Consider the following 16824-nt stretch of genomic DNA (forward strand, 5'->3'; position numbering starts at 1 on the left):
CCTTTCTATCACCTGACTTTTCTCACACACAAGTTTTCTGCCACTCTTCTATGAATCAACACTTCTATGACCCTGTCCTTCTAGGACTCGACTCTTCTACAACTGCATAGATCTTAGTGTGAGAGCCTTGGCATCTCCTGTAACCCTACAGGCCTGTGTTTGGAATGACATGGAATAACTGCTCCCAATTGAGTTCAGCAGTGTGAGAATGTTCATGACACACAGCGTCATTGCAGTCAAAGCCAGATCTGCCTGCCCAGGGCCTGGGGGTCAGGCCTTGGCCTTTCTGCTTCACCGAGCAAACCCAGGCTTCTCTCAGCATCACAGCTGCCTGCACAGTGCCTTTGCCTGCCTGCAATCATGGCCTCCAATTCTCGGCTCTAACGAGTCCCTGGGGAAGCTTTGTCACTAACCATCCTCACTGAGACCAATTAAGACTTCAAGGAACTCTGAGTTCTGCTTTTGACTTCTTGAGAGCTTTCTTCAATGTCCTTTCAGAAGATGAGGTTCAAGGACTCATCAGCAAATCCACCCTGGGTCTCATTAAAATACAGAAAGCCTTAACGAGCTCTTTGTCTTCCTGGAGATTTCTCCAGGTCTTCAAGCCTTGTACATCTCCTTGGAGTCATTTCCCAGTGTGGTTAAAGAGGAAGATTTCAGAGTGCACCTAAGAAATACATGTTTTTATTTAAGTTCATTTTACCATTCTTTTCAGATTCATAGAATGGTTTGGGTTGGAAGGGACCTTAAAGCCCATCCAGTTCCAACCCCCTTTGCCATGGGCAGGGACACCTGCACTGGACCAGACTGTTCAAGGCCCAATACAACCTGGCCTTGAACACCTCCAGGCAGGGGGCATCCACAGCTTCCCCGGGAAACCTGGGCCACTGCCTCACCAACTTCTTTGTAAACAATTGCATCCTAATGTTTAATCTAAATCTTTCCCTCTCCAGTTTAAAGCCATTCCCCCTTGCCCTACCACTCCATGTCCTTGCAAAAAGTTCCTCCCCAGCTTTCTTGGTGACCACCTTCAGCTACTGGAAGGCCACTATAAAGTCTTCCTGAAGCCTTCTCTTCTCCAGCTTGAGGAATTTCCGGGAGAAATTCACATTACTTTGTAAAATCTCTTTTGAAAGAGCACAGAATTGGTGAAGGTCTCTTGTGAGTGAGGACAAGCAAGCACCAGGGTGCCCAGGTCCATCTCCTCAGAGCACTCCTCAGCTGGCCAGGTCTCTGCCCATGATGCTCCATGGAAGTGGTTTTGACTTGTGGGTTGAGCTGAAAAAAGTTTAATAGCTGAAAGAAAAAAGATAAAGACTTACATAATCCAAACCCAAAACGATTGTAAATGACATCACTTCCCACCTCCCTCAGGCAGACAGAAATCCTAACAGTCTACCATCACCCATCACCTCCAACAATAAAAATCTCTGTTTCTTCTGCCACCGATGTTTTTCGCTGAGTGTGGCATCTATGTTATGGGATCTCCTTCTGGTCAGTCGGGGTCAGCTCTCCTGGCTGTGTCCCCCTGACAACTTCTTGCCCACCCCCAGCCACTCCCTGGGAGGGAGCAGAGGGAGCAACTCTTGATGCTGTGCAAAGGAGACAATCACTGCCCTCACTCTTCTGGCACCAGGACGGTGCCATGGGACCTAAGGAGTCTCCCATTTCAGGAAGAAAGTGGAGAAACTGGAGTGGATCTGGAGGAGGTCTGCCAGGATGGAGATAGGGGATCACAGCATGAGGTGTGATGGCACACTTTGGCATCCTGGGAGAGGCTCGGGGCAACCTGCTAAGTGGGTCTCTACATTTTCTGCTCCTAGAAGAACTTAGGGAATAAGAGAGCACAGGTGACCCCTAGCCCAAAGCCCAGCTGCTAGCAGGACCAGCTCTGAGATCAGACCAGGATGCTCAGTTCAAGTCCGCACCCACAGTAAGAGTTTAGACATCAAAAAGGCACTGAGGCGATGATTAAAAGAAAGGATTTTGGCATTTGATCGGCTCCATGGACATGTCTATCAGTCATCCACACCTTCTGTGATACCATGGAATGTCTACCTTCTCCAGACCAGAGGGATCCTTCTGCCAGACTCCTGGCCCATCTCCAGCCCATTGGGTGATGTAGAGAAAGGCTGTCAAAGAGTCAAGTAATAGATTAATTGGGTCATAGAAAGGTCATAGATGAGCCAGGGCATATGAGGCTTGGGTTATAGAAGGGTCCGAGAGCAGTCAGATCAAAGAACGTTCAGGCCGCATATGGGGGTGGTCACTGAATGGTCCCAGAAGTGTGAGGTCATAGTGATGAGCAAAAGCAGACAGGGGGGTTGGGAATGTTCACTAGAACTTGTTCGCCTTGAAGACCTTGGAAGCTGATAATGAAGGAGCCAGTGAGCAGAAGTGTACTGATCAGTAGGCATTGGAATGCAGAAAGCTGGAAAAGAACCACAAGAGACTGTGTCTGTACACAGTTCAAGGTGGAAAGAAAACACCCTGTTTCTTTTTCATCCTGAGGAAGACTTCTTAATTCATCCCTAAGACCCCGGCCCACAATTACCAGGAGACACTATGCAGGCACAAGACTGGAGTGAACCTTCCAGAACTAATTATAATACGAAGTTGGAAAGGGTTATGAATATGTAGTAGGCGCTTATAACTCTGCATGTCTTTGCACTCTAAGTAGCTGCTTTTTAAGTGATAGGGTGTGTAAGCTAGGAGGGGAACCAGCTTGCACCCCAGTGCTGGAAATCATAGAATCATAGAATCACCAGCTTGGAAAGGACCCACTGGATCATCGAGTCCAACCATTCCTTACACTCCCTTAAACCATGTCCCTAAGCACTTCATCCACCCGTTCCTTAAGCACCTCCAGGGAAGGTGACTCAAACACCTCCCTGGGCAGCTGTTCCAGTGCCCGATGACTCTTTCCATGAAGAATTTTTTTCTGATATCCAATCTGAACCTCCCCTGGCGGAGCGTCAGGCCATTCCCCCTTGTCCTGTCCTCAGTCACTTGGGAGAAGAGCCCAGCTCCCTCCTCTCCACAACCTCCTTTCAGGTAGTTGTAGAGAGCAATAAGGTCTCTCCTCAGCCTCCTCTTCTCCAGGCTAAACCACCCCAGGTCCCCCAGCTGTTCCTCGTAAGACTTGTTCTCCAGCCCCTTCACCAGCCTCATTGCTCCTCTCTCTACACAGCGTTAAAATCCTTCTTGTGGTGAGGGGTCCAGAACTGAATACAGGATTCGAGGTGTCGTCTCACCTGTGCTGAGTACAGAGGGAGAATAACCTAATAACCACCCTGGACCTGCTGGTCACACCGTTTCTGATACAAGCCAAGATGCCATTGACCTCCTTGGCCACCTGGGCACACTGCTGGCTCATGTTCAGTCACTGTCAACCAACACCCCCAGGTCCTTCTCCTCCAGGCAGCTTTCTAGCCAGACTGCTCCTAGTCTGTAGCACAGTGTGGGGTTGTTATACCCCAAGTGCAGGACCCGGCACTTGGCCTTGTTGAACCTCATGCCGTTGGTCTCGGCCCAGCGGTCCAGCCTGTTCAGATCCCTTTGCAGAGCCTCCCTACCCTCCAGCAGATCCACACTTCCTCCCAGCTTAGTGTCATCCGCAAACTTTCTGAGGGTGCACTCAATGCCTTCATCCAGGTCATTGATAAAGACATTGAACAGGGCTGGACCCAGTACCGAGCCCTGAGGAACCCCACTTGTGAGTGGCCTCCAGCTGGAGTTAACTCCATTGACCACCACTCTCTGGGCCATCCAACCAGTTTTCAACCCAGGAGAGTGTGCGCCTGTCCAGGCCAGAGGCTGACAGTTTCTGAAGCAGAATGCTGTGAGAAACTGTGTCAAAGGCTTTCCTGAAGTCCAAGAAGACTACACCCACAGCCTTTCCCTCATCCAGTAGTCGAGTCACTTTGTCATAGAAAGCGATCAGGTTAGTTTGGCAAGACCTGCCCTTCGTGAACCCCTGTTGACAGGGCCTGATGACCCTGTTCCCTTGCATGTGCTTCGTGATAGCACTCAAGATCACCTGTTCCATGACTTTCCCTGGCACTGAGGTCAGACTGACAGGCCTGTAGTTCCCCGGATCCTCTCTGCAAACCTTCTTGTAGATGGGCACAACATCAGCCAGCCTCCAGTCCAGTGGAACTTCCCCAGTCAGACAGGACCACTGGAAGATGATGGATAGGGGTTTGGAAAGGACATCCGCCAGCTCCTTCAATACTCTTGGGTGGATCCCATCCGGCCCCATAAACTTGTGTGTGTCTCACTGGGCAAGCAAGTCTCTAACCACCTCCATTTGGATCATGGGAGCCTCATTCTGCTCCTCTAACTCCTGGGTTTGTACACAGGGGGAACAACTTTCCTTGCTATTAAAGACTGAGGCAAAGAAGGCACAAAGTACCTCAGCCTTATCCTCATCCCCTGTTGTTGTTGTTCCTTCTGCATCCAATAGGGACTGAATATTCTCCTCAGTCCTCCTTTTCTTGTTAATGTATTTTTGGAAAGATTTTTATTATCTTTCACAGATTTAGCCAATTTGATTTATAGATGGGCCTCAGCCCTTCTGATTTTTTCCCTGCATGATCTCACTTCCTCCCTGTAGTCCACCCAAGATGCCTGTCCCTTCCTCCAAAGCTCAGAGACGTTCTTCTTCTTTTTGATGTATATCAGGATCTCCCTGCTCAACCGAGCTGGCTTTTTCCCCCCCACCGGCTCCTTTTCCAGAACACAGGGATGGCTTGCTCTTGAGCTACTAGTATTTCATTTTTTAAGAGCGCCCACCCAGCCCTCGTGGGCTCCCTTGCCCTGAAGGACTGTCTCCCATGGGACTTTGCCAACCAACCTTCTGAACAGTCCAAAGTCTGCCCTCTGGAAGTCACTTCTGTGACTATTGAGTGACCCAATCCTTCTTTGAACTGAAACTTCTATTACGTGGCTGTTCTCTGACCCTTATATGAACCAACTCATCTATGATGCTTCTAAGACCCATCACCTCTATTACCCGACTCTTCTACAACCTTTCTCTGACCTGAATCTTCCGAATCTCCTTTGACCCTACCATGAAACTGCATTGATTTGATCCTTCAATGCCACAGTTCTTTAATTAACCGCGTCTTCTATGACCCCACCATTCTATGAGCCTGACCCCTCTAGAGGATCTCACAGACAATGTGTCAACCAGGTGCCTTCTGCTGGTCTGTCAGAGACACTGCCAGATGTGAGCTTCCAAGCCCCCTTCATGGCCTGTGCCTTCCTACTGGGTGATGGGTTCTTGAGACACACTGGGCCACATGATACCTTTTCCACCCAAGGGAATGTTGGGAAGATGAGCCAAGAGAGGTTTAGGTTAGATATTAGGAGAAGGTCCCTTCACACTCACAATATTCTATGATTCTAAGATTCTTTATTTTTCCTCCAAAGAAACCAACAAGTATTTCCAAACATAATGTGGAAAAGGATCGCTGGTGTCTTTTCATCATAAATCGATCCCTTTGGAATTTAAGACACTTGAAGGACTTTGGAAAGGGACCTAAGAGTCCCCATCCTGTTTTCTTCTCCTTCTCCTTCCCCTTGGCTTTGGCTGATCAGAAGAGGCAGTCTGGCATCCGGGCTGTTCCTCAGCAGCCTGGTCCATCGTCTTGGATCTTCCAGGGGAACGGAAAGGGATTTTCTCTTTGAGGGCCCTTAGGAGACTCTTGCTTCTTGGGGAGACGGACGGTTCTGACTCCACGTGCCCTTGCTGAGAACAGGAAGGGCTCTTGCGACTTTCTTCTGTAAACTGGAAGTCTGTAAAGGAAAAGAAAAGCAATTTTCTTTAGTGACGGAGAGGCCAGCAGAGACCCTGGGTAGGAAAGGTGTCGCAGACTGCTCAGAGACAGAGGTTTTTGTGGTGAACATCCAGCCCGCTCAGCAGCTCAAGAGTGGACCCCATCCAGGCAAAGCAGAGGGAGAAGCCCTCTCTGCTGGACAAAGAAACCAAACACTGACTTCCTCCTCCTTATCCTCCAGTCCTCGCCCTTATGTCACCACTCAGCCTCTCCCACAGCATCTGTGCCTCTCGCATGTCGGCATCTGTTCGATGCTGCAGCAGATTCGCCGGGTGCTCGGGAAACCATGAACCCCAGCTGGCTGAGAGATGCTCCGAGCAGGGTCTGTGTGGGGCTGCTCTTTCTGGCTCTGAACAACACCCTTCTCTTGGGCAGATCTCACAAACGCTTTTGGAGATGGATGTCAGTGTAGAAACAGCATTGCCCAACAGTTATTGGCCTCACAAGTGGCTTTGGTGGCAGCTGAGGTGCTGGTAACCCACAGGGCTCTGGCTGTTTCCAGAAAGGACGCCCCATCTGCCCGATCACTCCCCAGAGCTGAGCCCTCATGGTGTGAAGGCCAAAGGCAAAGGCAATATCGACCTCCAGGGACTGCCCAGGGCATCTGCTCTGCGCACCAACCCCCTCAGCTCCACTGTCTGCCGGCACACGGCACAAAGAAATGGGCAGAGCTCAAGGTGTTGGAACCCCCTCCTGCAGCCCTGAGTGCTGATGATGCCTCAGCAGCTCTGGAGGAGCCCCAAACACAGTCCCACACATCCCGGGCAGGGAATGAGCCAGAAATACCAGACCCTGCCTGTCTGAGTCTGGGCTGGCATCTGTCGATCGCTGCTGGTGTGCAGCTGGCCCAGAAGCACCCAGGAGTTCCCTGAGGACACGACTTCCCTGGCAACGTGAACCCTGGCGGCACTTACCTGGCTCTGCCCTTCGAGCTGGAAGGAGGCCTTCTCCTTCTGCAGCTCCTTGCGCTCCCACTCCAGATCCTCCCACCATCTCCGGAGCTGCTGCTCACGCTGAGCCAGCCTGGCCTCCTTCTCCATCAGCTCCTTCTCCCAGGCTTCCCTCTCCTTCTTCCTCTTCTCTGGGGAGGTCTTGGACATTGGTGACCCTGCTGGCAGCAGGGAGGCTGATGTTTCACTCTCTCGGCATTCCTCCTTCGCTAAGATGGGCAGGCTATGACGAACACACGCCGGTGCTCTGGGTGATGCATCTTTCTCCTGCCCTTCCTCCTCTTGCTTTTCCTTAGGGCTCAGTGCATTTTTCTTCATACGGGAGTAGATCCACCAGCACCCCAGAATTCCCACCGCTCCAGGAACGGCGTAGAACAGAACGTCACGGAACCGTAAAGCCATGCTGCAGAGCCTCTGTTTTTCCCTAGAAGGAGAAAGAGAAATCTTTGTCAAATGGTCACAGGGAAGGGAATGCGAAGCCTGAAGTTCTATCAAGGCCTTCAGGTATTTCTGTGAGCACAAACAGGCTCGTTTTCCAGCTGCTCTGTACATCTCCATCTCTGCTCCACCAGCAGGACACGGAACAGGAACCTCACCTGAGACCAGGGATACCCAGACATTGCTCACCAGGGCACTCATCACTCTCCCCTCACCTCAATGCTTAAAACAATTCCCCTCCTTTCTGTGAGTGCTCCCTGCTGCCGCTCCTGTGGTCAGAATTCCTGCAGGACCACCCTACAAGCTGTCTCACAGCCACACCACAAATTGACCATAAACAGAGAACTCCCATCACTCCCCTCTCAGCAGTTTCTGATGGAGCAGAGCCCCATTCTTCTCCACTGCTCTGTTCAGCTGCACCAACTGCACAAACAGTTCTCCCGCACCATCCTGTGGCGCAGGACGGCAGCAGCAGGACACCCAAGGATGGACAGGGCTGTCCTCAAGTCCGGCAGATAAAACGTTTCTCTACCAGAGACGATCAGCTGGGACAATCCAGACCCAGTGTGGAGCACTGGATGTGCCACGGAGTTCCCTCTCAACATGCAAGAAGAGAGTTTGGCAAAAACTCACTCCAAATATTCAGGGCTCCCTACACCCAGGAAGGTCCATTCTGGGGACCGGCTGCTTCAAGGCTCCACCAGAGGAGAGACCAGGACAACTCCCAGGTGTTGGAGGCCCCGTGCTCTGCAGGGACAGACCTGACCGTGCTGCCGCTCCCTGCCCCCTCCACATCCCGACTGGAGAGATTACACCACCAAACCCAAAAATCAGGGGAAATCCGGATTGCAATTAAGGACTGCACTGAATGATCCCAGAGCAAACAAGCAGGCAGCTAAATTGGAAGGGATCTTCAGCATCCAGGCCAGGATGGCTCCCTACACAGCCTGGAGTCAGCGATACAGCACTCGGAAACAAATCTGATCGGGGTGAAGGAGCACAGGGCAGGGCTGGCACAGTTACACCAAAACAGGACCCCCTGAGCTGGGAATGTCTCCCATGTGGAAAATAACCAGGAGCACAGGCTCCAGGTCCTAGGAGGCACCAGAATAGGAGCTGCAGAACCCTCAAGAACTGGAGGCCCTGCCATGGAGATTAACCCCCGAGCAATGACCGCGCAGAAGCAGACACAGCCAGACCTGACCTACCCCGGCCGTAGGGGAGAGTTTCTTCTCCGGCAGAACCGGCACCAGACAATGAGACGGCTGAACCGCAGCTGCTTTGTTTCTCACACACAGAGCAAGGCGCAGGCAGCTCCCAGCGGAGAGACCACCTGCCTCCTCCAGAGCCTCCTGGAGAGTGAGTCCAGAGGGTGCTTGTCCTGGACAGCAGAGAGGTCTCCGAGGACACAGGGCAGCATCACAGAGGATGACATCACAGAGGCCACAGCCAGTGGACCTCATTTTCTTGCAGAAGTACTAAAGGGGGAATCTGAATTCCTACAGATGGAATGGGGATTCCATTCTCCTTTAGCACCTCTGCGTAGTGGTAATGTATAAAGGATGAAGCAGACCCTCAAAAGACAAAGTGCCAAATTATGCCAAGAGACTCATCTCAAACAGACAGAGGTTTTGCCGTCAGCCTTAGTGCAAGTCAGGGTAACCCCCGGGCAAGAGGAAAAGGGAGTGCTTTTGCAGTGCTCTATGGAAAACCATCCCCAGAAATTGGTCTCACTCACCACAAGGAAGAAATGGGTCTAAAAGGGGGAGGAATGCTAAGAAGCTTTTGATCTCCTGTCCCATGTTTGATTCCCTTCAACAGAAGTCTGAATCATCAAACCCCACTGCCATTAGATCGTCAGTACGTCACCCTCAGCCAGGAGGTGAAAGCAGCAATGGAACCAGGATGGTGAAACAACAATTTGCGTGGGTTAGGATTGTCCCTAAAATGATGGTTACAGAGTTTGGTACAAAACGTAATGGCATTTGTGAGAATTATGCTGATGATTTGCATCATGTTTGGGAGTTTAAAAATGTGATTATTGCACTAATTTCTCCCATCTCGACTATCGCTTCTCTGGCAATAAGAATTACAGCCATGGGATGGATCTGAGACTCATCCGACAATAAGGAAGATCGATCCATGAACGAGTCTCAATGGGGGACTTGACAGAAGAGAATCAGGTGTAAAACCACCACTGAAGCCATGAAGCCATAATGCTGCTGGGAGCTCTCTGAGCTGGGTCAGCATTTGCTAAGGACTTGTAGAATGTAATTAAACTTTTGTGTGTGGTAAATGAGAAGAATAGGGAAGGCCTTGAATCAAGAGTCCCGAGTGCCAGCCTGGTCAGATTCCTCTGCGAGCAACCACTGTGCGGAAACTGGAAAACTGGAACAACACTCAATTCCACCTTGCTGCACCGTAGAGGGTTGGAGAGCTCGTAAAGGATCTGAGGAATTTGAGGACTGTGGGAGCACAGGGAGGCACAAGAACAGGAGCTGACAGAACCCTTAAGAACTGGAGGCCCTGCCATGGAGATTAACCTCCGAGCAATCACTACACAGAAGCAGGCATGGGCACACCTGACTTACCCTGTCCGTAGGGAAGAGTTTCCTCTCCGTTGGAACCGGCACTGGGCACTGCAATGGCTGAACCGCAGCTGCTTTGTTTCTCACACACAGAGCAAGGCGCAGGCAGCTCCCAGCGGAGAGACCACCTGCCTCCTCCAGATCCTCCTGGAGAGTGAGTCCAGAGGGTGCTTGTCCTGGACAGCAGAGAGGTCTCTGAGGACACAGGGCAGCATCACAAAGGATGACATCACAGAGGCCAGAACCATGGTTTGGGTTGGAAGGGATCTCAAACATCCATCTAGTCCACGTTCCCGCCCCCGCAATTCTCCACCCCCCCGGCCATGGGCAGCAACACTTTATACTCAGTCAGGTTCTCAAAGCCCCATCCAACCTGACCTTGAACACTACCAATGATGAGGCATCCTCATCTTCTCTGGGAAACCTGATCCAGTGTTTCAGCATCTTTATCATTAAAGCCCGTTCAGACCTTGAAAGGCTGCAATAGGGTCATAGAATCATAGAATCACAGAATCTCCAGGTTGGAAAGGACCCACTGGATCATCGAGTCCAACCATTCCTAACACTCCCTTAAACCATGTCCCTAAGCACTTCATCCACCCGTTCCTTAAACACCTCCAGGGAAGGCGACTCGACCACCTCCCTGGGCAGCTGTTCCAGTGCCCGATGACTCTTTCCGTGGAGAATTTTTTTCTGATATTCAGCCTGAACCTGCCCTGGCGGAGCTTCAGGCCATTCCCCCTTGTCCTGTCCTCTGTCACTTGGGAGAAGAGCCCAGCTCCCTCCTCTCCACAACCTCCTTTCAGGTAGTTGTAGAGAGCGATAAGGTCTCTCCTCAGCCTCCTCTTCCCCAGGCTAAACCAACCCAGGTCCCCCAGCCGTTCCTCGTAAGACTTGTTCTCCAGCCCCACAGCGTTAACATCCCTCTTGCTGTGAGGGGCCCAGAACTGAATACAGGATTCGAGGTGCGGTCTCACCAGTGCTGAGTGAACCCTCAGCAAATTTGTGGATGACACTAAGCTCACGGAAAGAGTCAGACAGTGAGATGAAAAGTGTCGCACAGTGTGATGCAGCAGGCAGAATCATTTGCACTGAGCCTGTCTAAGGCACGTGATAGGAATCTCCCTGGGCCGGTGGGCTTTGTTCCTGGAGGCACACACAGAAATGCCAGGGTTCTGTCAGGAGTCCATGTCTGAGCTGGCCTCGTGGACTCTCATTCACCCAAAGATGTTCACCAAGTTTTTCGTCTTTACACACAAAGGCAAGAGTCACAGGGTTTCTCTGGACTCCCAGAGACTCAGATGCACTCAGACCTGTGGTGTATCCCACCACTCCGTACTTGTCTGAGATGCCTCATGTCATGAGGAATGGACACAGGGACCTCAGTTCAAGAAATCACATCCCCGTGCTGCGTTCAGGCGCTTATTCTTGCAAAGAATGTTCATGGAACCCAAGGAAGGGCTGTTTGTATTCTCTTGGGTTCATCTCACCAAACGCACGTGATGTACGTGCTCTTATCTCATCTGAACAGCGTGAACATTAACTCTGACCTCCTCATTCCATGTCCTTCCACAGAGGGATAAAGAATGTCTGCAAGCTGGAGAGGGAGGACAGTGCTGGGAATGGTAGTTTTTAGGGGCTACTCCAGGATGATTGTCCTGGGGCAGGTTCTGTGGGTGCTCCAGGGCACATGGGCACAGACCAGACACTGTCCTGAAGATCTCCCAGAGGAGGCCTGGATGTGAAAGAGAACTATAGCCTTCCCAAACCCATCACACCTGCAGTGCTTATCTTTACATTGGTGATTTCATCTAGGGCTCAGGTTCTTGAACATGCACTTCAGGGAAACCCTGAAAGAAGCCCTAAGCCTTCAGGCTCTGCCCTGAGGAGATCCCTTTGCTCTATGGAAAGGCTGTTGTGGAGGCAGCTCTGTCCCACAAGTGCCCACTGCCTGTCCCTGCCTGCGGGCACAGCACTGCCACGCAGCACCGCTGTGACCAAGCTCAGAGCCCTCAGGCCTTCCAGCAAGGCAAGGGGTGAGGAGGAGAGTGTGGAAGGGGAGAGAGAACAGCTCTGGGAGATCAAGCGCTGGTGCCTGGCAGGGCTGCCGTGCTGGGAATCTTTTTCCCCTCCACCCATGCCTACAGGAACTGTCCCTGCAGCTCAAAAAGGGGGAAAGAGCACAGGAAAGAAAAGTCCTTGAATATCCCTTTATTGTGTTGAAATACACAGAGAGCACAGCTCCTCATATACATAAATAATCAGTAAGAAAAGAAAAGAGAAGAAGACAGTGAATTAAAAAACAGAATGAAAAGAATCAAAAAAACATCAACAAATATAGAAGCTGGTCTGAGCCTGCCATGAGTTGCAGGATAACTGCTATGCAGAAGGTGATGAGCAGTTCATTCATTCAGAGAACCATCGAGTTATCAGTTTCCACACTGCATCCTTGAGCTGCTGGTTCCTCAAGCTGTAGATGAGAGGATTCAGTGCTGGAGGAATCACTGAGTACAGAACTGACACCAAAACATCCAGGGATGGAGAGGAGGTGGAGAGGGGCTTCAGGTAGGCAAACCCTGCAGTGCTGACAAAGAGGGAGACCACAGCCAGGTGAGGAAGGCACGTGGAAAAGGCTTTGTGCTGTCCCTGCTCCGAGGGGATCCTCAGCACTGCCCTGAAGATCTGCACATAGGACACCACAATGAAAATAAAACAGCCAAAATATAAACAGGCACTAGCGTCAAGAAGCCCAACCTCCCTGAGGTCGGAGTGTGAGCAGGAGAGCTTGAGGATCTGAGGGATTTCACAGAAGAACTGTTCCACAGCATTGCCCTGGCAGAGGGGCAGGGAAAATATATTTGCCGTGTGCAGCAGAGAATAGAGAAACCCAGCGCCCCAGGCAGCTGCTGCCATGTGGACACAAGCTCTGCTGCCCAGGAGGGTCCCGTAGTGCAGGGGTTTGCAGATGGCAATGTAGCGGTCGTAGGACATGATGGTGAGAAGAGAATAATCTGCTGAACTGAAAAAGACATAGAGAAAGATCTGGGCAACACATCCTGTGTAGGAAATGTTCCTGTTGTCCCAGAGGGAATTGGCCATGGATTTTGGTACAGTGGTGGAGATGGATCCCAGGTCAAGAACAGAGAGGTTGAGGAGGAAGAAGTACATGGGGGTGTGGAGGTGGTGGTCACAGGCAATGGTGGTGAAGATGAGGCCATTGCCCAGGAGGGCAGCCAGGTAGATGCCCAGGAAGAGCCAGAAGTGCAAGAGCTGCAGCTCCCGTGTATGTGCGAATGCCAGGAGGAGGAACTGGGTGATGGAGCTGCTGTTGGACATCTGCTGCCTCTGGGCATGGGGCACTGTCACAGGAGGAAAGGAGAGTGACAAATTAGGGGAGACGCCTTTGAGCAAAATCAAAGCCATTCATCCTTCCCCTCTCCTGCTGCTCACACACTGTCCCTTTTCTCGCAGCCCTCCCTTCAGCTCCGTGCCTGCAGCCCTGCTCGGTGCCGGCTGAATGTGCCGGGAGGAGCAGAGCCTCTGCCGCTGGCTGCGAGGACTCAGCCCTGCTCTGCAGCAGGGGGTGATGGGGACGGTGGAGACAGTTCTGGTGTTGAAATTTGTCAGATAAAACTGCTCCTGGTGCAGAAGGGCTCAGCAGCATTTGCACTCCCAGTGCTAAGATTCCCCAAACACACAGAAGTGTTTTAGGGGGAGAGGGTTTTTCGTAGCTCGCTCCCATCTCAGCTGGAGAGTTTCCTGGAAGTGAAAAACCCTCAGCATCTCTGCGGCACTTGCGGAGATCAGAAGGATTCCTGCGAGGTGAGAGCATTGCCTGTGGCTCAGTGCAGAGGGAGGGGAGCTGCTCTGTCCCTCGCTCTTGTTCCCAGCTGCCCTGGGCTTGTAATTCTCATGTTAACCTAAAAAGCCACCAGGCAGTGAGAGAGGAGAACTCCACTGCCGAGCACTCAATGTCTCACCCTTTCCTAAGGTCTCAGCACCCACTTTCAGCCCAGGACACACACGGCTCATTTAAAAAACAGAAGCATTTTCTGTCTTGTAGCATCTCTGTGCTTCTCAATGGGGCTTCCAGGTAACACCGAGAGGTGACAGGATAGCTTTGCATCCTGGAGGGAAGTTCACAGCTTGGAAAGAAACCTTAAGGAGATAACTTAGTGTCCTAATGATAGTATCTCACAGTAAGGGAGAGTTAGCTTATTCCTCAGGGCATGACACTGACTGCACTGCCCACAGCCCCTCAGATGAGATGAAACCTTAGACTTTCCATTCCACCTGCATGGCAGGAATCAGAAAATCAGTGCCTGACTCAACTCCTGCAACTCCCATCCCCAAGGAGCCTGGCATAGAGAACAAGAGAGCAACAACAAGAACATAGGAAAAAGAAGATAGATTTAAAAAAAAAAGAGAGAGCCTCTTGATCCATTCTCTTTGCCTTCTCCCTCCCTGATCTCTCACCCTCCCCCCCACCCCAATTTCCCAAGAGTAGGAAAGTGAAAAAGAGAGAAAGAGTTCCTTATCTTTAACAGAATCTCTGCCCTGATCTTTTCCTCTTAGAAATATCCCGCAGTGATTTGGAGCTGTGAGCAGCCCTGACTCACACAGCACCTCCTGAAAGCAGAAAGACCCTCTCCTGCCAGGAGGTGCTTCATCCATCCTCTCTGTCCCTCCATGGGGAACTCCCCGGGCAGGCTGAGCACTCACTCTGCTTTTTTTCTCTCTGCTGGAGAAACAGCAAGAGCCCTCCTGACAGATCCCACAGGCTGTGGCTGTGTTGGCTTTAGGAGATCCCTCCAGGAACCGCACACACATTGTCCTGCACCCAGAGACTCACCTGGAGAAGGGCTGTGAAGATTTTCTCCAAATGAAGCCTCATCTTTCTTCCCACCCCACCCTGCCTTTCCCCTCTCTGTGCCTCCCTCCTCTCCCCTCGCTGCCTGCAGGCAGTGCCCTCAGCCCTGCTGGGCTTTGCAGAGGAGCTGCTCCTGCCCAGAGATGGCTCTTTGTAGCGCTGCCCACTTGCCACCAGCTCCCTCCGTGCCAGGAGCCCAGCCCAGCTCAGCAGCAGAGGAGCAGCCCAAGGCAGCCCTTTCTCTGCCCCCTCGGGGCTCCCTCCAGGTGTCCCTGGGGCTCCAGGGAACCTGCTGAGAAACAGCCTGAAGCCATCCCTGATGTTCCCTCTCTCAGCTGAGGAGAGACACTTCTGTCCTGCAGTGTCATTGCTCCTGTTAGAAAAACAGCTGGGCAGGAAAATCAATGTTATTGTCCCAGCATTAGACAGGACAACAGGAAGGTGACAGGGAATGGTCTCAACTCTCCACGCTGCGGGTATCTGTTCCATTGAGTGAATTTATGCATTTCATTATAGGTCTTTAGCCCTGGAGTCTGAAAGACACTCAGCTCTCTTCTGTCCCAGCCATGTCTTTCTGCTAAGCAAAGGCTTCGCACACATGGGGTTTGGAAGCTTGGTCCCAGTTTTCCTCGTTGCAGGGATGAGGTTGCCTGGTGCCACAGCTGCAGGGCTTCAAACCCAATGGGCAGCAGTGCCCTCAGCCAGGGGCACAGGCAGGAGGAGATGGAGCTGTTCCTGTGGGAGACAGAGCTGGGCCATGGTCACAGAGCTCAGCACAGAGAGTCTTCAAGGACAGCATCCTCCACGCTGAGCATGGGTCCAGACCGAGATTCAATCTCAACTTGAAAGGCCATTCAATGGCCCCATGATGAGTGTTTGCTGCTTCAGACCTGTGTGGGCACTGATGAATTCAGGCAGAGCAGGTGTAGAGAGATCTGAGATCCTCTGTCTTCCTCTTTGTCCCTCTCTTCCTCAGCAAGTTCTCTCAGGCCACTGTGACTCAGTGAAAAATTTTTCCGTGAAAAATTTTTTCCTGAAGTCAAGCCTGAACCTCTCCTGGCGGAGCTTCAGGCCATTCCCTCTTGTCCTGTCCCCTGTCACTTGGGAGAAGAGCCCAGCTCCCTCCTCCCCACAACCTCCTTTCAGGTAGTTGTAGAGAGTAATAAGGTCTCCCCTCAGCTTCCTCTTCTCCAGGCTAAACAACCCCAGGTCCCTCAGCAGATCCTCGTAAGTCTTGTTCTCCAGCCCCTTTCGCAGCTTTGTTGCTCTTCTCTGGACACGCTCCAGAACCTCAACATCCTTCTTGTGGTGAGGGGCCCAGAACTGAACACAGTACTCAAGGTGCGGTCTCACCAGTGCTGAGTACAGAGGGAGAATAACCTCCCTGGACCTGCTGGTGACCCCATTTCTGATACAAGCCAAGATGCCATTGGCCTTCTTGGCCACCTGGGCACACTGCTGGCTCATGTTCAGTCGGCTGCCAACCATTACGCCCGGGTCATTCTCTTCCATGCACTTTTCCAGCCACTCTTCCCCCAGTCTGTAGCGCTGCATAGGGTTGTTATGCCCCAAGTGCAGGACCCGGCATTTGGCCTTGTTAAACCTCATGCCATTGGTCTCAGCCCAGCAGTCCAGCCTGTTCAGATCCCTTTGCAGAGCCTCCCTATCCTCCAGCAGATCCACACTTCCTCCCAGCTTAGTGTCATCTGCAAACTTGCTGAGGGTGCACTCAATGCCTTCATCCAGGTCATTGATAAAGACATTGAACAGAGCTGGACCCAGTACTGAGCCCTGAGGAACCCCACTTGTAACTGGCCTCCAGCTGGAGTGAACTCCATTGACCACCACTCTCTGGGCCATCCAACCAGTTTTCAACCCAGGAGAGTGTGCGCCTGTCCAGGCCAGAGGCTGACAGTTTCTGAAGCAGAATGCTGTGAGAAACTGTGTCAAAGGCTTTACTGAAGTCCAAGAAGACCACATCCACAGCCTTTCCCTCATCCAGTAGTCGAGTCACTTTGTCATAGAAGGCGATCAGGTCAGTTTGGCAAGATCTGCCTTTTGTAAACCCCTGTTGACTGGGCCTGATCACCCGGTTCTCTTGCATGTGCTTCATGATAGCACTCAAGATCACCTGTTCC

The 16824-nt window shown here is 51.7% G+C and overlaps 1 protein-coding gene across 1 annotated transcript; it reads right to left on the reverse strand.

Moving 5' to 3' along the window:
- Nucleotides 1–12222: 12222 nt before the first annotated feature.
- Nucleotides 12223–13167, reverse strand: LOC128850890 (olfactory receptor 14A16-like). Its single transcript, XM_054055916.1, has one exon. It carries the CDS (start codon nt 13150–13152, stop codon nt 12223–12225), a length of 930 nt encoding a protein of 309 aa, XP_053911891.1. The 5' UTR covers nt 13153–13167.
- Between the last annotated feature and the right edge of the window lie 3657 nt (nt 13168–16824).

The sequence above is a fragment of the Cuculus canorus genome, unplaced genomic scaffold (assembly GCF_017976375.1).
Source record: "Cuculus canorus isolate bCucCan1 unplaced genomic scaffold, bCucCan1.pri subtelo1, whole genome shotgun sequence".
In the NCBI taxonomy this organism is placed as follows: Eukaryota; Metazoa; Chordata; class Aves; order Cuculiformes; family Cuculidae; genus Cuculus; species Cuculus canorus.